Below are 20,212 nucleotides of genomic sequence, written 5' to 3' on the forward strand. Positions count from 1 at the left end.
TAGAAAGAGACCTTCTAAAAACGTTAACATGTATTACTAGCATGCGAAACCTTAAATTAGAGTAAATAAATGAAGACTCGGCACACCACTTCTGAAAGGTTGCCAACCCCTGTTCTAAGATATTATTTTTAAAATCAGGAAAAAGTAGTGCTTTAATTCTTACCTCTGCAATTGTACTGGATATCTATATAATTTAGAATTTACTCAATTAGCAGCCTTTTTATCTCTTAAGCTTTGAGGAAATAATTAACTTTTAATTAATTGTTCTATTTTTTAAAAAGGGAAAAGGTTGTGAAACTATGAAAAGCAAAGAAATTCTGTGTGAAGGCTCTGATTCTGTCCTTAATTCACCTTGTATCTGGGTATTGCAATGCTTGTGGTATGGGAAATTAAATGTTGTGTGTTTAAAAACAAACACAAAAATTCCTCAAAGCAAATTTATGGCTGAGCAATACACTATTTAAAAAAAGGTTAATATAGAAACTGTAAGAATAGCTTTAATTATAGATAGGTGAATGTTGCTTTTATGCTAATATAGAAAGACCATTACTGTAGACCAGATGAATAAACCTAGGAAATACGTTCTTGTAGACAGGCAGTATTTAAAATAAGGAAAATACAAGATGTTCAAAATATACTTGGTGGCTTGCCCACTTTTATTAATTGTACTTAGGCTCAGGATGGATTTTATTTAAATCACTAGTCAGGAAGACTCAATTTATTCATGGATTTCTACATAAAAGTGCCTTCTTGTCGGTTGTTATATAACCTTAATACATATTCTTCACAAATCAAGAGATAGATGTAGGTTTCATTTTTAGAAGGTACACACTATACGTTTTTAAACAGTGATTTATTTTGAAAGCTTTTCAGGATTAGTTTTACAGCTATATCAGAAAGTGAATGGTTTGGTTATTTAATTTACCAAAGGTAACTTAAACAGATAGTTCACCTCCCAATGACTTCATAAATATCTCCAATTCAATAGGTTAATCATTAATATTTGGAAGATTTTCTTTCCATGCTGTATTAGGAGGAGAACATCACCAGACAGTCGTCATTTAAATTGGTTTATTAAACTAAAACAACGTTATGTATTCTGGATTTTTTTCTTCAACAGCAAACATATAATATTTTAACAAAAGAAGCATATCAATTTTTGAATTTAGTTAAACATTCAAATTTTTTTAAAATCAGGTTTGTTTTTGTTAAAATTGTTCTTAACTAAAATAGTTAAATGAAATTACATAAAATTAAAAAAAAATTAAATCAACTATGTTAGCCAGGTCAACATGAGAAACTTAAAATATTGGCTTCTGAAGCTAGCTCAGTCGTCTTCACCTTCATTTTCCTGTTTCTTCATAATCTGGAAAAGAAAAACAAGCTTTCCTGCTTTTCAGGTCCAAAACTATTTCTCAGTTTGGAATGAATTAGTCCAAAGGAAGAAAATATTCTTTCTACACTGGCAGAAGGAGCTACTCCTATTAAAAGTGAGATTATCACTTCAACAGTCTCTGAATCCAAGTGCTTAAGTGACTTCCACCAGTTCACTGGTGTGATGATTTTTTTTTTTTTTTTAAACCTCATCAGCAAACATATATTCCTTGAATGGTTCTTATTCCCAAACTGGGTCTCTCTTACGGCTTGCTGCCATTATAGGTTTTTCCTTCTAGTGAGAGAATGGTATGGTAGATCTCAAATCAGTGAGGGCTACACTCAGAAAGACCTCAAGACTTCTGGAATATGCTGCTCAAACAGTTTCACTTTTGTTTCTACTGTCTTTTCCTCCCTTCTCACATTTTTCTCCAGACTTCTTCTCCTTGTCCAGATCTATTCCGTCCCCAACAATCTTCTATTCATTGAACTTTTTTAATTGCACTTTTAGAGAGAGGTAAGGGAATGACTCGGTGTACACAAATTTGCAGAGGGACAATAGGGTTGAGGTCTGTTATTTCTCACCTCTATATAATAATTATTTATTTTAAAGCATTTTTGCTGTTAACAAACATGTTATCTATGGAGACACACAAATCCACAGTTTGAGAACTGCAAAACTAAGCATCTCTGAGTCCCATTGGGTAGATAGAAAGATTAACCTAAATCTATAAAGAAGCCCCTGGAACTCCATAAGATTGGGTCCATAATCCTTGAGGTATTGGAACTCATTTACAAAACTTTTCTTAAACATTACATGAATATATTGTCTCATAATATAGAATTAGAATTTATACTCCCTATTCCATGATGAGATATCTTTGAGCTAGAATGTATCTTTATCTTTATCCTTAGATAGGTTTTTTCCTCAAAACTTTTTATCAAAAAAATCAGATTTAAATAAAAAATTTTTTTTTAAATCATTGATTTTTAATCCACCCTGCTTAGCTATGGCTACACTCGAGAGCTTACTTTACCATTGCCAGTATCACCAGTTGTACATTTTATTCTTCAAGGTTTTCAGTCCCGGGTCACCAAATGATGATTTGTACTATGCTTGATTGTAATTAGTCATATAATGCATTGTCATTGGGAGTTTTGCTATTGCTTTCAGTGGAGCCAGGATTTATCCTTAGATGTTTAACAATTAAAAACAAAACAAAAAAATCCTACATAAATGGATAGCTATCGAGTATACTTGCTTCTTTCAAACTACATCCAGATATACTAAAAATCTATTTTGTAGTAGCAAAAACTAAGGTTGCAGTACAACTTCCATTATAAACACTTGTTTTCCCTCATGTTTTCTAAGATTTGTTCTTTTTCTCCCCTTTAACTGAAACTTCCCATGCTAACTTATAGGCCAAAGGAGACTTAAGTTTGAGGGAAAAATATGGTGTTAGAATAGGGGCGATTTTTTTTTTTTTGCTTTATAAGCATGTGCGATGAAGCGGGACTGTTCTTAATGTTTTCTCTGAATATTGTGGGGTGCCTCAGTTTCCCCTATACAGTTCTTAAGTATCTAGTTGGTGGGATAAAAGGATCATTGCAGAGCCCTAGAGGGCGGGTGTGTGCAGGGGTCTGGACACAGAGAATGGCCAACACCCTGTTTCCTGGCAGCTGATGGCCTGGCCCTTCCCCCCTGCAAGGTGAGAGCTAAAGGGGTTGGAGAACAAAGGAATCAGGTGCCTTCCTGGCCCGGGAAAGGGACAAAGCCCAGAGGAGGAGGGGCTGGAGAGAGTTTCAGTTGGGGGCTAGCTGGGGACATGGAGTGAAGTGCAGACATGGTTGTCTGGATCACTGCCCCCTAAAATGGACCCGGCTGAGGGGTCCTGTTCTCTGCACCTACAGGCTTCTTTTAGACCATGTTCCTGTCATCTGATAAACCTTCTGTTTTACTGGCTGGCTGGGAGTCGCGTCTGACTGTGAAGTTGGGGTGCAGGACCCTCTGGCTTCCCCAGGACCCCGCCTGGGCGGACTCGCTGTGGGAAGCGAACGGAGGGGCAGAGGATGCTGAATGCTCCGAGGTCAGACCCAGGAAGGTGGAAGCTGTGTGGAATTAATTTGCAAACTGGATACAATTAATTTAGGCTTGAATAGAGACTGGGAGTGGATGGGTCCTCACACAAAGTAAAACTATTTCCCCATGTTATTTCCTCCCTTTCTCACCCCCCCCCCGGGCCATTCCTCAGACGTTCTTGTCAACTGCTGGAAATGGCCCACCTTGATTATCACTACAAAAGGTTTTCTTCCCCTCCCCCCCCGCTGGTAAAAGCTCATCTTAAGTGATCACTCTCCTTACAGTGTGTATGATAACACCCATTGTTTCATGTTCTCTGTGTGTGTGTATATAAATCTCCCCACTGTATTTTCCACCGAATGCATCCGATGAAGTGAGCTGTAGCTCACGAAAGCTTATGCTCAAATAAATTTGTTAGTCTCTAAGGTGCCACAAGTACTCCTTTTCTTTTTGTGAATACAGACTAACACGGCTGCTACTCTGAAACCTGTTTTGTTTAAATAGCTGATAAAATAAGTTGTGCTGAATGGAATGTATATTCCTGTTTTTATGTCTTTTTGTAACTTAAGGTTTTGCCTAGAGGGATTCTCTATGTTTTGAATCTCATTAACCTGTAAGGTATTTACCATCCTGATTTTACAGAGGTGATTCTTTTACTTTTCCTTTAATTGAAATTCTTCTTTTAAGAACCTGATTGCTTTTTTCATTGTTCTTAAGATCCAAGGGTTTGGGTCTGTGTTCACCTATGCAAATTGGTGAGGATTTTTATCAAGCCTTTACCAGGAAAGGGGGTGTAGTGCTTGGGGGGATTTTTTGGGGGGGAGACGTTTCCAAGTGGGCACTTCCCCTGTTCTTTCTGTAACACTTTGGTGGTGGCAGCTTTTAACCTAAGCTGGTAAGAATAAGCTTAGGGGGTCTTTCATGCCTGTCCCCACATCTGTACCCTAGAGTTCAGAGTGGGGAAGGAACCTTGACATCACCTAATACAAGTACTGTAGTGCAATCTCTTTATTGAGAAAGTTACAAATGTACATAAGAATGGCCATACTGAGTCAGACCAAAGGTCCATCTAGCCCAGTATCCTGTCTTCCAACAGTGGCAAATGCCACGTGCCCCAGAGGGAATGAACAGAACAGGTAATCATCAAGTGAGCCATCCCCTGTCACCCATTCCCAGCTTCTGGCAAACAGAGACTAGGGACAACATCCCTGCCTATCCTGGCTAATAACCATTGATGGACCTATCCTCCATGAATTTTTCTAGTTATTTTTTTGAACTCTGTTATAGTCTTGGCCTTCACAACATCCTCGGGCAAAGAGTTCCACAGGTTGACTGTGTGTTGAAAAAAACACATCCTTTTTGTTTGTTTTGAACCTGCTGCCTATTAATTTCATTTGGTGGCCCCTAGTTCTTGTGTTATGAGAAGAAGTAAATAATTTCCTTATTTACTTTCTCCACACCAGTCGTGATTTATAGACCTCTGTCATATCCCTCCTTAGTCCAAGCTGAAAAGTCCCAGTCTTTGTAATCTCTCATCATATGGAAGCTGTCCCATACCCTTCATCATTTTTGTTGCCCTTCTCTATAAGTTTTCCAGTTTTAATGTATCTCTTTTGAGATGGGGCAACCAGAACTGCATGGAGTATTCAAGATGTGGTTGTACAATGGATTTATATAGTGGCATTATGATATTTACTCTTTTATCTATACTTTTCCGAATGGTTCCTAACATTCTGTTAGCTTTTTTGACTGCTGCTGCACATTGAATGGATGTTTTCGGAGAACTATCCACAATAACTCCAAGATCTCTTTCTTGAGTGGTAACAGCTAATTCAGACTCCATCATTTTGTACATACTGTTGTGATTAGGTTTCCAATGTGTGTGACTTTGCTTTGCTTTTATTGACATTGAATTTCATCTGCCATTTTGTTACCCAGTCATCCATTTTTGAGAGATCCTTTTGGAGCTCTTTGCAGTCTTTCAACTATCTTGACTAGTTTTGTTTCATCTGCAGATTTTGCCACCTCACTGTTTACCACCTTTTCTAGATTATTTATGAATATGTTAAATAGGTCTGGGCCCACAACAGACCCCTGGGGGACACCACTCTTTACCTCTCTCCATTCTGAAAACTGGCCATTTATTCCTACCCTTTGTTTCTTATCTTTTAACCAGTTACCAATCCATGAGAGTGCCTTCCCTCTTATCCCATGATTGCTTACTTTGCTCAAGAACCTTTGGTGAGGGGCCTTGTCAAAGGCTTTCTGAAAATCTAAATACACTAAATCCACTGGATGCCCGTTGTCCACATGCTTGTTGACCCTCTCAAAGAATTCTAGTAGATTTGAGGCATGATTTCTCTTTACAAAAAACGTGTTAACTATTCTCCAACAAATTAGGTTCATCTACGTGTCTGACAATTTTGTTCTTTACTAAAGTTTAAACCATTTTGCCCGGTACTGAAGTCAGGCTTACAACTATGAACAAATAAACTGCATTCAAAAATAAAACAATGTAAAATTTTAGCGCCTGCAAGTCCACTCAGTCCTACTTCTTGTTCAGCCAATTGCTCAGACAAACAAGTTTGTTTACATTTGCGGGAGATAATGCTGCCGCCGCCTTGTTTACAATAAGAAAAGGAGTACTTGTGGCACCTTAGAGACTAACAAATTTATTAGAGCATAAGCTTTCGTGAGCTACAGCTCATAGCTCACAAAAGCTTATGCTCTAATAAATTTGTTAATCTCTAAGGTGCCACAAGTACTCCTTTTCTTATTGCGAATACAGACTAACACGGCTGCTACTCTGAAACCTTGTTTACAATGTCACCAGAAAGTGAGAACAGGCGTTCTCATGGCACTATTGTAGCCAGCGTCGCAAGATATTTACATGCCAGATGTGCTAAAGATTCATATGTCCTTTCATATTTCAATCACCATTCCAGGGGACATGTGTCCATGCGATGACTGGTTGTGCTTGATAACAATTCAAAGCCGTACAGATCACTGCATGTTCATTTTCATCATCTGAGTCAGATGCCACCAGCAGAAGGTTGATTTTCTTTTTTGGTGGTTCAGGTTCTGTAGTTTCCACATTAAATGTTGCTCTTTGCTGGGACTTTTAGAAAAAATAAATGTTTGCTCCTGCTGGGACTTTTAAAAACTTCTGTTCTGTGAAGAACTCAATATGAGAGCAAATAAGAGCTGAGGTTCTCAAGAGACAGAGCTACGTTCACAAAAAGACTTTCGGTGGGTCACATAAACCAATAACTTCCAAGCAAGGTGCTTAATGTGTCATGATGTATACTGCATGAAGTGTTTTGTTGCTCTACACTTCTTTTCCTTCAATTTATTCACCTTATTGTATTGTGAGTTATAAAGCATCATGCCAAATAGACTTCCTTGCTGAGCTTTGAACCTTTTTGTTGTTGTTGTTTGTTTTGTTTTTGCACATTTGCAGAACAAGCCCTAAAAATAAGTGATGGATAAAATAGAAATAGCATTCACATTACATTACTCTTACGAAAGCTGTCAGCGCAAGAGTCTAAATTTCAAACAGTCACCTGAAATGACCAGTGTCACCCTCAAGACCTTGCTTTCTGTGTTACCTAAATTGTTGTCACATCAAATATCAAAAGTGTAACTCAGAATTCACTTTCAATAAATATAGGAGCTTTTTAGAGATTAAAAAAAAAAGAGGTGGCCACTCCATTTCACCTACAACTTAGTGGAGTAAATCAGCACTATTCCTTTGCTTGGTTCATATCTTTTGATTCACTGCTTATGAATCCTGGTCCGCTCCACTGATTTTACTGGAGGTATCTAATGTTTTGTTCAGGACAAGTTAGGTGAGAAAAGGGCTTATCCACCACATTATTGCCTGGTGTGTGTCTGTCTCTGCAGTGCAGCCTGGCAGGCTTTCCCTTTTAATTTTATTTTTCTTTTCCTTGAAGGAATACCCAAACATTTTTCTCCCCTTCTTTATTTTATTTCTGTGGTCCCCTCCCTTTGCTGAACAGTGATGGCATTGGTGAATTAGACTGGCTTCTTTGCTTCTGCAGTCTCCCCAGTTCCTAAGCTCACACAGCCTAGTGGCAGTCATCCCAGAGAACTTCAAGTGACTCCCTTATAACAGCCAAAATCTCCTTCAAAGTAAAAAAAATAAAAATAAAAACAAAAATAAAATAAACATAGCTGGGTTTGATTCTCTGCACCCATTCTCACAGAATTAATCAACAGGGTTGACTAATCGAAATGCTACAAGAAAAATACAAAGAAGGCAGTATAGCCATCTTCAATATGACACCTCAGATTCTACGTCACTCAAGGAAGGAGATTTGTTAGAATCTGACTCTGAAGAATCAGATTCCCTCAGAGAACAGCCTATTTCCTCATGAATATTTTAAAACCGCTGTGAGGAGACACTGATTTTAGATGTACCTCCAGAATAAACCAAGCAGAAATCCAATCTCTTTATAGGGGAAATATTTTCCCTCCATCTCAAAAACTGAAACTTATTTCCCATCAGTGCAGTTGTTGAGGAAGTGATCGGTTCAGATTGAAAATAGCCATTGAAAGAGAAGTGGTCTTAATAGACATCTTATGAAATATTATAAATTCCAGGACAAAAAAACCCTACGTACTGTTCAGTGCAGATACCAGGGATGTGGCTGTGGTTGTGACTGCTGAGGCAAAAGAAATGGTCGTGCCCATTGAAAGATTCTTCCCCTTCCCCACTGAGAAAGTGGACAGGAAACAGAATTCTCATTGTGTAGGAATAATTAAGCCACAGGTGAATCTCTTCTGACTGGCCATCTATTTTGCTTGAATATATCTTAGCATGGTTTAGAGGACTGCTCCCACTGAAAGACAAAGAGGCAGCCTAAGGAGGGTTATCCAAAGTTATTTCCATCTCTTTTACTATACAGAAAAGGTCTGGAGTGATCAGGCCCTTGTTGGACATCAAAGATCCTCAAGTACAGGGGATTCCAAATGGAGACTTTCATACTGAGTACTTATCAAAAGTGATTTTCTCATTCCAATTGGGTGCATGGATGTGTCTCAAGATTTGCCTTCTCTCACTCACATTATCATTAGAGGCCCTATATTTTGACCAGTCACTCGTTGCCAAACTTTGCTCTGGAGAATGTGAATGTAATTCATTCCAGGATTACTTCCTCATTTGGCATATGAATGACAACCACAGAGAGAGCTTTCAGAAAACTGCAGGAACAAGGATTTTTCATCAATAATTAGAAAAGCATCCTACTTTCCACTCAATTCTACAGCTGGGAGTAATCATTTATACTTCCAAAGGCATCACATATCTCTTAGCAACCAGTCTGACAAATTTAAAGTCTGTAATCTCAAAGATCCACTTTGGAAATACTTGTGGTCTCTTGTTGGTACTACGTTAACCATATACAGTGTATTGTATATCATATTGATATGAAATTTAAGAATGTGTGTTCTTATATTTGAAGCCCTAAAATGGTTTAGGTCCTGACTATTTGTGACCTCCTGCCTCTCTAATGTACCCATGTTTGTTAGTCATGTGAGGTGCTTCCTGGGATGGGAGGGGGTTACTGGGGATTTGTGGGGCTGAGAAGGCCTTCTCAGTGTGATTGTGATTAAACACTATATGTGTTGAATACAATAGGTGTGTGTTAATTTTGTTGCACCAATAAAATGGAAACCAACTGGAAGCATGGAGTAGTGCTTGGTTTTGATAAGTTGCTGTGTCTGTGGTGTTTAAACATTTACACAATTTTAAGGGCTTGAGAGAGACAGTAATAAATTGAAACAAATGAAGCTACTTTGCTATTTGGCCATTTAATAATTGGCACTCTAGTGGCACTATGGGCCAGATTGTCAAAATACAAGTATTCGGTATTCATGCAAACAAACTCTGTTGTATGCACTTAACCCCAGATTTGTGCATATAGATAAATGATTAAGCACATGCAAAACTGTGCATACTGAAAATCTGACCCATACTGTGTAGGATTTTGCATTACTTTATGTGCAGTAGATGTTATGTCCTGTGTGTATGTTGTCTGATGTAGATGAGGCAAGTGTATAATTGTTGTTGGTGCATGTACCTATACAATTTGGAAGGAAGAAATTTTAACCAGATCTGCTCCTTTAGAATTAATTGTAGATAAATAGCAATGGAGAGCAGCATTTTCCATATAAAATCCTCATGGTAGTTGGGGGGGAGGTATTAGGGAAGGAATCATAATTAGATAGTTCTGAAAAAAAGATTTTCAGATACTAGAAATTAAAAATAATTTGTTAGAATTTAGAAGTAAATGAATTATTAGGGGCTCTATTTTTAGGTTTAAATGAGAAATCACCTGTTTTTCTCTCATGACTTGCTGCCATGTTACCTAGGCTGTTTGATGACATGACATTCTGGGCTAATTACAAGGCTAGTGGTTCACATTTTCAATGCTGGCTGTCAAGCAGTCTCTTAAATAAGACTGGGTATTGTGGATAAACAACTAACACAACAAAGGGGCCATTCTAGTTCCTGCCACTGCAGCCACTGGAGGAGATAGCCTTCGCAGTTTTGTTTGTAAACATTTTTTTTTAAATTTAGTGTACAATTTAATGAAACATACTGATTATGTATATAAGATGCAACTGTTGATGCATCATCACTTAGATTTTTTTTTTCAAGAAACGTCTTGAAGAAATTACCTTAAACAAAAACTCTAAACATGTCATCCCTCTATGCTCTTCCAGGGTACATGTAAATCTAAAAATAGAACTTTCAGTCGGAAACCCACCAAATTGCTATTGTTATTTTATCCATTTCAAAACACAACAAAACAAAAATACCCCAAACCCTGAATTCAACCAAGATCAAACCCTAAAATCAGTTTTTGAAAATTTAGTAATAGTATTTACTTAAAAAACAATGAGGTTTTTTTCATTTATTTCTTATTTGCATCCAACCCAATAGATGCAAACATACCAAAGCAGTCTGGAAAAAGTTTAACTCTGCATATTTGTTATCTCAGTGCATTTTTGCATTTCATTGCCAAAATGAAGATTTGAGTAGCTTGAAATGTAAATAACCATGTCTCTTTGTTTTGTACTGAACATGCTGAGTGTGCTGATGGCACTCAATAAACTATAAATATTATAAACTAATTGTCATCCTCATATTCCAGGAATTGTCAAGTTGTGGGTGGAATAAGAAAGAGAAGTACAGTTCTGCACCACATGCAGTTGCCTTCACAAGAAGATTCAACCATGTGAGTTATTATAATAATGGCAACATGATTGTATGTATCAGTGTTAAAAATCATCCAAGTGGAATGTTTAATTTATATATCTTTGTCATTCACTGCCAAATATTTGGGGATTGACATGCCTGTGATGTAAACGTCTTGCTTAGGTGCAACAGTGTGATTACTGTAGAGCAAGTCAACCTTGCAATAATTCACATTCGCTTTTTAGTCCTGCTTGTTTCTATTAAGCTTTTTTGTTAAATAACAAATTTTGGTGAATTATCTTTGAAGATAAGGAAAAGATATTAAGTAGGTTTTCCCATAGATGTTTGCTGTACATTTCCTTTCATTAGGGGGTCTGGATGAAGGGTTTAATGTAAAATGGGTTCTTGATGCAATAGAAACATTTTCCCATTTACAGGAATATTTACTGTCTTTGATTTGTGTAGCAGTTCTTGTCCCAAAAAACGTGGTGGTGAATTCCATCAGAATGGTTACATTTTTACTGTGCTTCTGAGAAGACTGTTGAAAATGTGGCTAGATGATTATATACCGCTGTTAATCCCAAATTATGAAAGGCAGTGGAAATCTGACCACTAAAAGCAGTTGGCTAAAGCTTGTTACAAATCGCAAACAGCCTGTCTGATTGTGCTAAACTGAATTGCCAGTGAGTCTCCTGTTTGACATAATTTATCAGCCAGACTGACCTGAAGAAGAGCTCTGTGTAGCTCAAAAAACTTGTCTGTCACTAACAGAAGTTGGTCCAATGAAACATATTACCTCACCCACCTTGTCTCAGCCAAAATGTCTCCATTTGCTCAAGCTTATGAAAGTCAGTTTGTCTTCTTTATTCAGTTTTTATTTTAAAATGCAACTTTTTATATAAGTCCCTGATATCCTGTTAAATAATTTAGTTGTCTCAACAATTACTTGAAATTAGGGCTGTCAGGCGATTTAAAAAAAATAATCGTGCAATTAATCACACCGTTTAAACAATAGAATACCGTTTATTTAAATATTTTTAGATGTTTTCTACATTTTCAAATGTATTGATTTCAATGCGTACTTTGCATTTATTTTTGATTACAAGTATTTGCATTGTAAAAAAACAAAATAAATAGTATTTTTCAATTCACCTAATACAAGTACTGTAGCACAACCTCTTTATCATGAAAGTTGAACTTACAAATGTACAAAAATACCTGCATTCAAAAATAAAACAATGTAAACTTCTAGAGCCTGCAAGTCCACTTAATCCTACTTCTTGTTCAGCCAATTGCACACACAAACAAGTTTGTTTACCTTTAGCAGGAGATAATGCTGCCCTCTTCTTGTTTACAATGTCACCTGAAAGTGACAACAGGCGTTCGCATGACACAGTTGTAGCCAGCATCGCAAGATATTTACGTGCAAGATGCACTAAAGATTCATATGTTTCTTCATGCTTCAACCACCATTCCAGGGGACATGCTGATGACTGGTTCTGCTCAATAACTATCCAAAAGAGTGCAGACCGACGCACGTTCATATTCATCATCTAAGTCCGATGCAACCAGCAGAAGGTTGATTTTCTTTTTTTGGTGGTTCGGGTTCTGTAGTTTCTGAATCAGAGTGTTGCTCTTTTAAGACTTCTGAAAGCATGCCTCTCACCTTGTCCCTCTCAGATTTTGGACGGCACTTCAGATTCTTAAACCTTGGGTCAAGTGCTTTAGCTATTTTTAGAAATCTCACATTGGTACCTTCTTTGCGTTTTGTGAAACAGTCAGTGAAAGTGTTTTTAAAATGAATGACATGTGATGGGTCATCATCAGAGATTGCTATAACATGAAATCTATGGCAAAATGTGGGTAAAACAGAACAGGAGGCATACAATTCTCTTTCCCCCCCCCCCCAGGAGTTCAGTCACAAATTTAATTTACGCATTATTTTTTAATGAGGGTCATCAGTATGGAAGCATGTCCTCTGGAATGGTTGCCGAAGCATGAAGGGGCATACAAATGTTTAGCGTGTCTGGCACATAAATACCTTGCAATGCCCGCTACAAAAGTGCCATGCAAATGCCTGTTCTCACTTTCTGGTGACATTGTAAATAAGAAGCAGGCAGCTTCTTGCCTGTAAATGTAACAAACTTGTTTGTCTTAGCAATTAGCTGAACAAGAAGTAAGACTGAGTGGACATGTAGGCTCTGAAGTTTTACATGGTTTGGTTTTTGAGTGCAGTTATATAACAACAACAAAAATCTACATTTGTAAGTTACACTTTCATGACAGAGATTGCACTACAGTACTTGTATGATGTGAATTAAAAAATTTCTTTTGTTCATCATTTTAACAGTGCAAATATTTGTAATAAAAATAATATACACTTTGATTTCAGTTACAACACACAATACAATATATACAAAAATATAGAAAAACATCCAAAAATATTTACTAAATTTCAATTGCTATTCTATTGTTTAACAGCGCAATTAAAACTGCAATTAATCTCGATTAATTTTTTTGAGTTAATCATGCGAGTTAACTGTGATTAATCGACAGCCCTATTTTAAATAGCTATATCTCTGGACCCCTTGAAACTCTATTATTATGTAACTTTTTTTAATAATGCCATGTTTTTGTATATCAGATGCAGTAATTCTACCCTCTGTTGCAGTCTCTCAGGGTTTATTAAATTCACTCCCTCCCTCAATCTGGAGAAAAATATGCAACATCTTTTTGCCTCCCGCCCCCCCCCCATTATAAATTCCACAAACTGGGTTTTAGACAAAACAAAAACAAGTTTATTAACTACAAAATATAGATTTTAAGTGATTATAAGGGATAGCAAACAGATGAAAGCAAATTACCCACAAATAAAACAAAACGCAATTTAAGATTAATATACTAAAGAAATTGGTTACAAATTTCTAACTCTAAATTATGTTTTAGGCAGATTGTAGAGATTTGCTTGCCGCTTAAAACTCCAGCTATTCCTTTCACCAATTCCAAACAACCTCTAGCCTGGGCTCAGCCCTTCTTCTCACAACCCCTCTCAGCTCAATCTCTATTTCTCAGGTGTTTCCAGCAGCCTTATTTCTCAGGCTGGGAGTTAGTGAAGAATAAACCACGATGATGTCACTCCCCTGCCTTAAATAGTTTTTGCATATGGTGAGAATCCTTTGTCTCCAAGTTTGATCCTCACCCCCAGTCAGTGGAAAAACACTTGTATTCTAAGATGGATTACAGTACCAGATGACTTGGTCACATGTCTCTGTTGGGCCGTAGCAGCCATGACTCGGAGGCTGTTTGCAGCGTCCCCAGGAACCCAAGAAGGTGGGAGATTAGCATCTTCAAAGACCTATTGCTCTCTCTAATGGCTCTTTCTCACAGTGAGCCATCTAGACTGATTGCATTCTGCCTGGTGGGCGTTCCCCCGGTGTAAACCCACTTGTAATATTCCTAACTTCAGATACAGAAATGATAAATGCATACAAATAGGATAATCATATTCAGTAAATCACAACCTTTCCAATGATCTCACATGTCTTATGTTGCACAAAATACATTATAATCATGCCATACTCGTATCATAACAATATCTCTATGAAGAATATGGGGGCGTGCACAGGCAGCTCTATGTCAACTTAACTTTTGTTGACCAAACTTTTCAGTGTAAACATAGTGTAAAGTTCTCTGATGAACTTCAGTCTATGTACATGATCATTGTTGCTTCCAAAATACTATCAGCAGACCAATACTGCTGAAAAGCATCTGTAAGTGATTTAATATTCCCTTTCCTGCCAAAATATGAAAGCTGGCCATGACATTCTTTTGAAGGCTTGGGGAACCTGGAACTGGGGTACAGCTGAGCCCTCTGTCTTACCAACCAGGGCTCCCTCTCACACTGTGATAATGTGACAAACTGCAAACTCCTCCAGGACTTGCATTCACACAAACATTCACAGGCATGGACACACCCAGCTGAGTTACATGAATGCTTTTATGAGCCATCCATGAATCAACAATAGAGAGACTCCAGCCAGTTCCCCCCAGCCTAGGACTCCAGAGCTGTGCTGTCTTGCCTTGATCAGAAGCCTGACCAGAATAAGTTCATTACCCAGTCCACCCCTCCCTCAGTGCGGAGAGGACAATGCACCAGCCCTGTGCCTGAGCAGATTTTTCTTTACACTTCAAACAACACACTGTTTTAGGTAAAAACAGATTTATTAACTACAGAAAGATAGATTTTAAGTGATTATAAATAATAGCACACAGATCAAAGTTTATTACTGAAGAAATAAACATAAGAAAGCATTTTGAGTTCTATAGACTAGACAGGATTTGAAACTCACCCTGATAGACAATACAAGCAGGTCACAGATCTTCCACACACAGGCTAGAAATCCTTTCAGCCTGGGATCACCTCCCCAGTTCAGTCGATGTTCTCCAAATGTGTTTTCAGGTGTCGAGTTGTGGGCGGAGTGAGAACAAATTATGTCAATTCCCCCTTTTATAGCTTCTTCCCGCTTGCTGGAAAGATCTTTTGCTGTGATGTGAGTCAAACAGCTTCCATTGTGCACATGCTGTCTCAGTTCCTGCGGTAAACCTTGTGGGTATGTGCATTCCCCTTAATGAGCCATAAGTGCTCTCTGGCATCTCCATTGTTGAACGTAAAAGGCTGGTTGTGGGTGTTCCCATCCTCACAACATATGTAACTTCATATACAATGATAGCACATACAATCCAACAGGATATTAATGTTTAACAGATTAAGACTTTTAAAATAATACCTCACAAGGCATATTTTCTAAAAATACTTCATAATTATATCACCATGGTAAATGTGGGGGTGCCAGCGTGTTGCTTTGGGGTACAATGTGTCACAATTGATCACACAATTTCAGTGTAAATTCAAAGGTTAGAGAAAGTTTAACGAGATGCATTATACCCGATAAAGACAAACTAGCAGAAAGGCAGTAATTGTATAGATCGTTTAATTTTAGCCTAGCTGAGTTAGGATGACACAGCTCCTCAAAAAGACTATACCAGTTCAATGGGGTGAGTGCCAGATGGGAGCTATTCTCTGTTGAATGGGGTCTGATGTAGGGTGGAGTTTAGAGGAGATGGAGCTAGAACTGCCATGAAAGGAGGAAGTGGGTCACTTGTCGTTCCTTCCCCCCCATGCTTCTTATCCTCCAGTCACAGCTTCCTTCCCCTATTCTCTTCTATCCTTCCACACAAACACTCCACTCACTCACCCCATGTTAGCCCTATCATCTCTTCTAGTAGCTGCAAGTAGATGTTGAGTAGGCCAAGAAACTGAACTAAGCCTGGAGAGTCCCCACAAGTGAGAAGTCTGGTGGTTTTTTAAAGTGAAGGGAAGACGCCTTCTTTAGATTCTGCATCGGTAAGCTCAGTCAGAAGTAATCCTCTAACAGGGTGACCAAGCACCTTAAGAGGCTGTCTGGATTTTTGTTAATTTTTAATCCTCTTCCTCAGGGGTTAGTTTATAGGTCTGGGGAATTATAGCCAAAATACACATCTCTGGAAGCAAGGCATCATCATCATCAAGGCCAGTAACTGCTGCAGCAACAGGAAATTGTATAAAATGGGATGATAAAGAGGGAATAGAATCAGTAAGAAGATGGGAGTGAGCCAGTAAGTTGTCTGGCACTTGCCTATTCAAAGTACTAATGCTGATACCCCCTGGAGATGCATTTTGGTTGGTGTTTATAGTTGTTCTGGACCTTCCCTCACCCTTACCCCTAAGTTTGGGAAGAGAAGATTCATTAAAGGAATTTTAGTCTTTATCTTACTGACTGCAGCATAAGTGTCTTAAGCCAATCTGCCTGTTCAGGGCCTTTGACATGTGGTGTCCGAGTGGGAGAAGAAAGCAAATACAACAAAAACCCCTGGCAGCCTCTCAACCACCCTGTTGCAGGGCCCAATTACTCTCCTTTACCACCCAGGAAGGGCAAATATCTGATTTACAGATAGTGGGTCATGTGTCCTTCAGTACATCTAAAAGACCATGTAGTGTAAAGGGCTAAACTCAAAGAACAAAGACAGCACATTGGACTTCCTAGGTCAGTAAGATCTGTTTCCTGAGAAGCCTTCCTGAATATGGCTGGTCTTTTCAGCAAAGGATAATAGTTCCCTGCAAACAGTGGTGCTAGATTCTGCTGTGGAATGCAGATAATTAAGCTTGATGAAGCATATAACCACTATGAATCACAAGTGAAGATGTTTGGTGTAATGGAAATAATAAGAGCCTGGTAAAAGAGGAGACATCACAGGACCATAGAAAATCTCCTGGAGAAGACCATAAATTATTCCAACCATTCTACTAAGGATGAAGTTACAGAGAGGGGAATTAACAGAAATAACAAACTCCACAACCATGAACCCACAGATTAATAAAGCCATATACTTGTGTTCATGAAGAAAACTGTTTAATGTTCTTTTGATCTCTTCATTTGCAGCACTGGAAGATCAGCTGTGTTACTTTGCTGGAGACAGGACATGGTATCCTCCTCAAAGCTAATAGTTTTCTCCATTGTCTTTAATTGTCCCACAAGTATTTGTTCAAAGGTTGCTTCCCTGCTTGTTTTTTCCCACAGGCCTCTGTTATGCTCATACAGAAAAGTCTTTTATAACCCAATTTACGATAACTTCACTGACCAGGTCACATACAGAGTTCATAAAATTATTACATCTCAGTCTTCTTAGATTATATAGAAATTCTACATACGTCACAGGAACCACATAAATGTATTATTGTAATCCTTAGGCTATGTCTCCCCCTTTCTTATCTAACCCTCATGATTCTTGTTTGTTATGTTTGAATTTTGAAAGTTTTTTGAGTCAGGAGCACCAATTGTTTTTATTTTGGGGGGAGGCGTTAGGCTTAGGGTAAGTGGTTTCTGGTAAACAGCTAGCAAATTTGAACCCTCAAAAATAATCAGTACCCTGGCTTGGTAGGTGTTACTTCTCATTCCTTGCATTTCCTTCTATTTGTATGTAGACCAACATGTACATGTGTACACACATCAAAGGAAATGAACAGAATAAAAGGGCAGAAAATTCCCTTCCTGAAATTCATTTCTTTACAGTAGCCAGTGAATTAAAACACACTTTATAAAGGCCCCACTTGCCCAGAAAGAAACACATTGACAAAGGAATCGTATGTGAGCACACATGAATAGTGAGGTATTTCATGAGATACACTATCAACATACAGTCTACACACTATGAAAATGTTTGAGAACCCATCGTGGGCAACTCAGCAAAAGAGCATTTTTAGAATAGACCTTAATGAGGAGGAGTTGTTGGCTTGGTTAACTGGGTTTAGAAGGGTATTCCAGGTATAAGGGGCAGCATGAAATAGGATACAGCAACAGGAGAATGAGAAAAAAACAAAAAAACATCAAGGATTAAACTCACTGGTGTAGCAGAAGGAGTAGGAGATATATAGGTCAGGCTGTGTGATGGAGAATCTTGAAAATGAGGTCAAAAAGATTTCAATGTGGTAAGCAATGTATTAGAAATAGAGGTATTCAAGGATATGGGCAGTATAGTCATAATGAGATCATGTTGGGAATGGCATTTTAGATTGGGAGTTAGGGTGAAGCATGCTAAATGTTCAAACCCCTTGCATGGACAGGCAATTCACCCTTTTGCATAGCCAAGGGAGGATATTTTAAATAGTGTGAAGATTCACAGGAATTGATCACATCTGTAATGTAAGGAAAGAAGGAGAGGGAGAGAAAAGTCTGTGGTTTGAAGGCCTACATGACAGTGAGGATTCTTTTTTAAACAGAGAATATTAGAGAGGAAAAGTTAGGAGCTTGGCTTTGGCCTCAGTGAACTGAAGATGAGACAACAAGCAATCCAAGAGGGATGAGAGAGTGTGAGGGGAGATTCATGGATACTAGGTCTGGATTGAAGACAGAGTCATCATCACAGAAGTGACTATTAAACCCTTGCAAGAGGACGAGGACACCTGATGTTAAAGTGTAAATGAACTTACGCTGTGCAGTTCTCTGTGCAGCACAAGATGGTATAATTTTGCGTTTCACTCCAGAGGGAGGTGTGCACTTGAATACTGCTCAGTTCCTTTGCTGATCTCAGCATGTGTGTGTAAAGCTGTAGCTGCGTGTTCCCATACCTGTATGTGTGCTGGTTAAGTGCAGTCTGATGCCTGAGGGAGGGCTTGGCTGGCTTGCCTCAGGAATACAATGTAAAAGGAGCCCAGGCTGGTGGATCAGGTGGGCTCAGTGGTACCACAGTTCCATGTGGCATCCCGGGGAAAACCGGTCACACCACCAATTTTTATTTATCACTCAGGTGCATGCATATTTGGGTGCTTGTGCTGGCTCTGAGCATACTCACCCCAGTTGCATGCATTGATATAAAATGCAGTGCAATACAAGTAGGTATTGCAGTGTACCCCTTCCTGCTGTCTAGATCAGTGTCTTGTGGGACATTTTCTCAATGCTTTGTGGAATACCATTGATTTGCCCTGGTTGTCAGGGAGACAGGGATCAAATTCCCACCACGCCACTTTCTCCATTTTATAAGGCTTTCCACAGCCCATAATTTTCTTGTCACTTTCTACAACTCCCACAATCCTGTGCACTTCTTTTTGATATCCACCATCTTTCCAGCAGAAGCATGGACCCTGCACAGCTCATCACAAATCCTGAGAGATGCAAACACAGGATGCATTATTCTCCTGTATTTGAAGAACTTGAATGAATATTGCTACAACCAGGATTGCAATGAGGAAGATGCAGAGATGTTCAAGTGCAGTGGCCGGAGGCAACTGATGCTGGAAAAATTGTCAGGCTGCCGCTGACATTCATATAGCAGCGCCATTTGGTGGATTGCTGCTTCTGGGCCCAAGAAACAAGGACTGATTGGTGGAATCGCATCATAATGCAGGTTTGGGATGGTAAGCAGTGTCTGCAGAACTTGTGGATGTGAAAAGCCATATTTTGGATCTGTGCGCCAAGCTTGACCCAGACCCCCAGCTCAGGGGCATTGTAGGGAGAACTGCACTCATAGTGGAGAAGCAAGTGGTGGTCACATTCTGGAAATGTGCAGCACTGGATTGCTATTGGTCAGTGGGCAGTCAGGTTAGAGCTGGATAAATGAATGACCCCATTGTGGATTTTCCAATTGCGATCATTTAAGTGTTTACTTCTGCACAGGACTGTGACTGTGGATAATACACAGGAAATAGTGGCTGAGTTTGCAACAATGGAGGTTGCTCAAACTGCTGTGGGGCGATAGCATGCATATCCTATTCTGACACCAGCCCATCTTGCCACTGAGTACATCATCAGAAAGGGATACTTTTCTGTGGTTATGGACGTTCTAGTGGTTCACGGGGGGCACTTCAGTAATACTTGTGGGATGGTTGGTGAAAGTACATGATACTCACATCTTTAAGAACACATGACTTCTCAAAGAGCTGTAAGGAGGGATGTTCTTCCCAGACCAGCGGATTACCCTTGAGGATGTTGAAATGCCAATAG

General features: G+C 38.8%; 1 protein-coding gene across 17 annotated transcripts in view; it reads left to right on the forward strand.

Moving 5' to 3' along the window:
- The window catches only part of RALGPS2 (Ral GEF with PH domain and SH3 binding motif 2), a 275,554-nt gene that overhangs the window by 99,707 nt on the left and 155,635 nt on the right, over positions 1 to 20,212 (forward strand). For all 17 annotated transcript variants that reach the window (XM_038412443.2, XM_043491442.1, XM_038412449.2 and 14 more), the window contains one exon: positions 10,633 to 10,716. In XM_038412443.2, coding sequence (XP_038268371.1) covers positions 10,633 to 10,716 — 84 coding nt within the window. The remainder of the gene's footprint in view (positions 1 to 10,632; positions 10,717 to 20,212) is intronic.

This window comes from Dermochelys coriacea, chromosome 8 (assembly GCF_009764565.3).
Source record: "Dermochelys coriacea isolate rDerCor1 chromosome 8, rDerCor1.pri.v4, whole genome shotgun sequence".
NCBI lineage: Eukaryota > Metazoa > Chordata > Testudines > Dermochelyidae > Dermochelys > Dermochelys coriacea.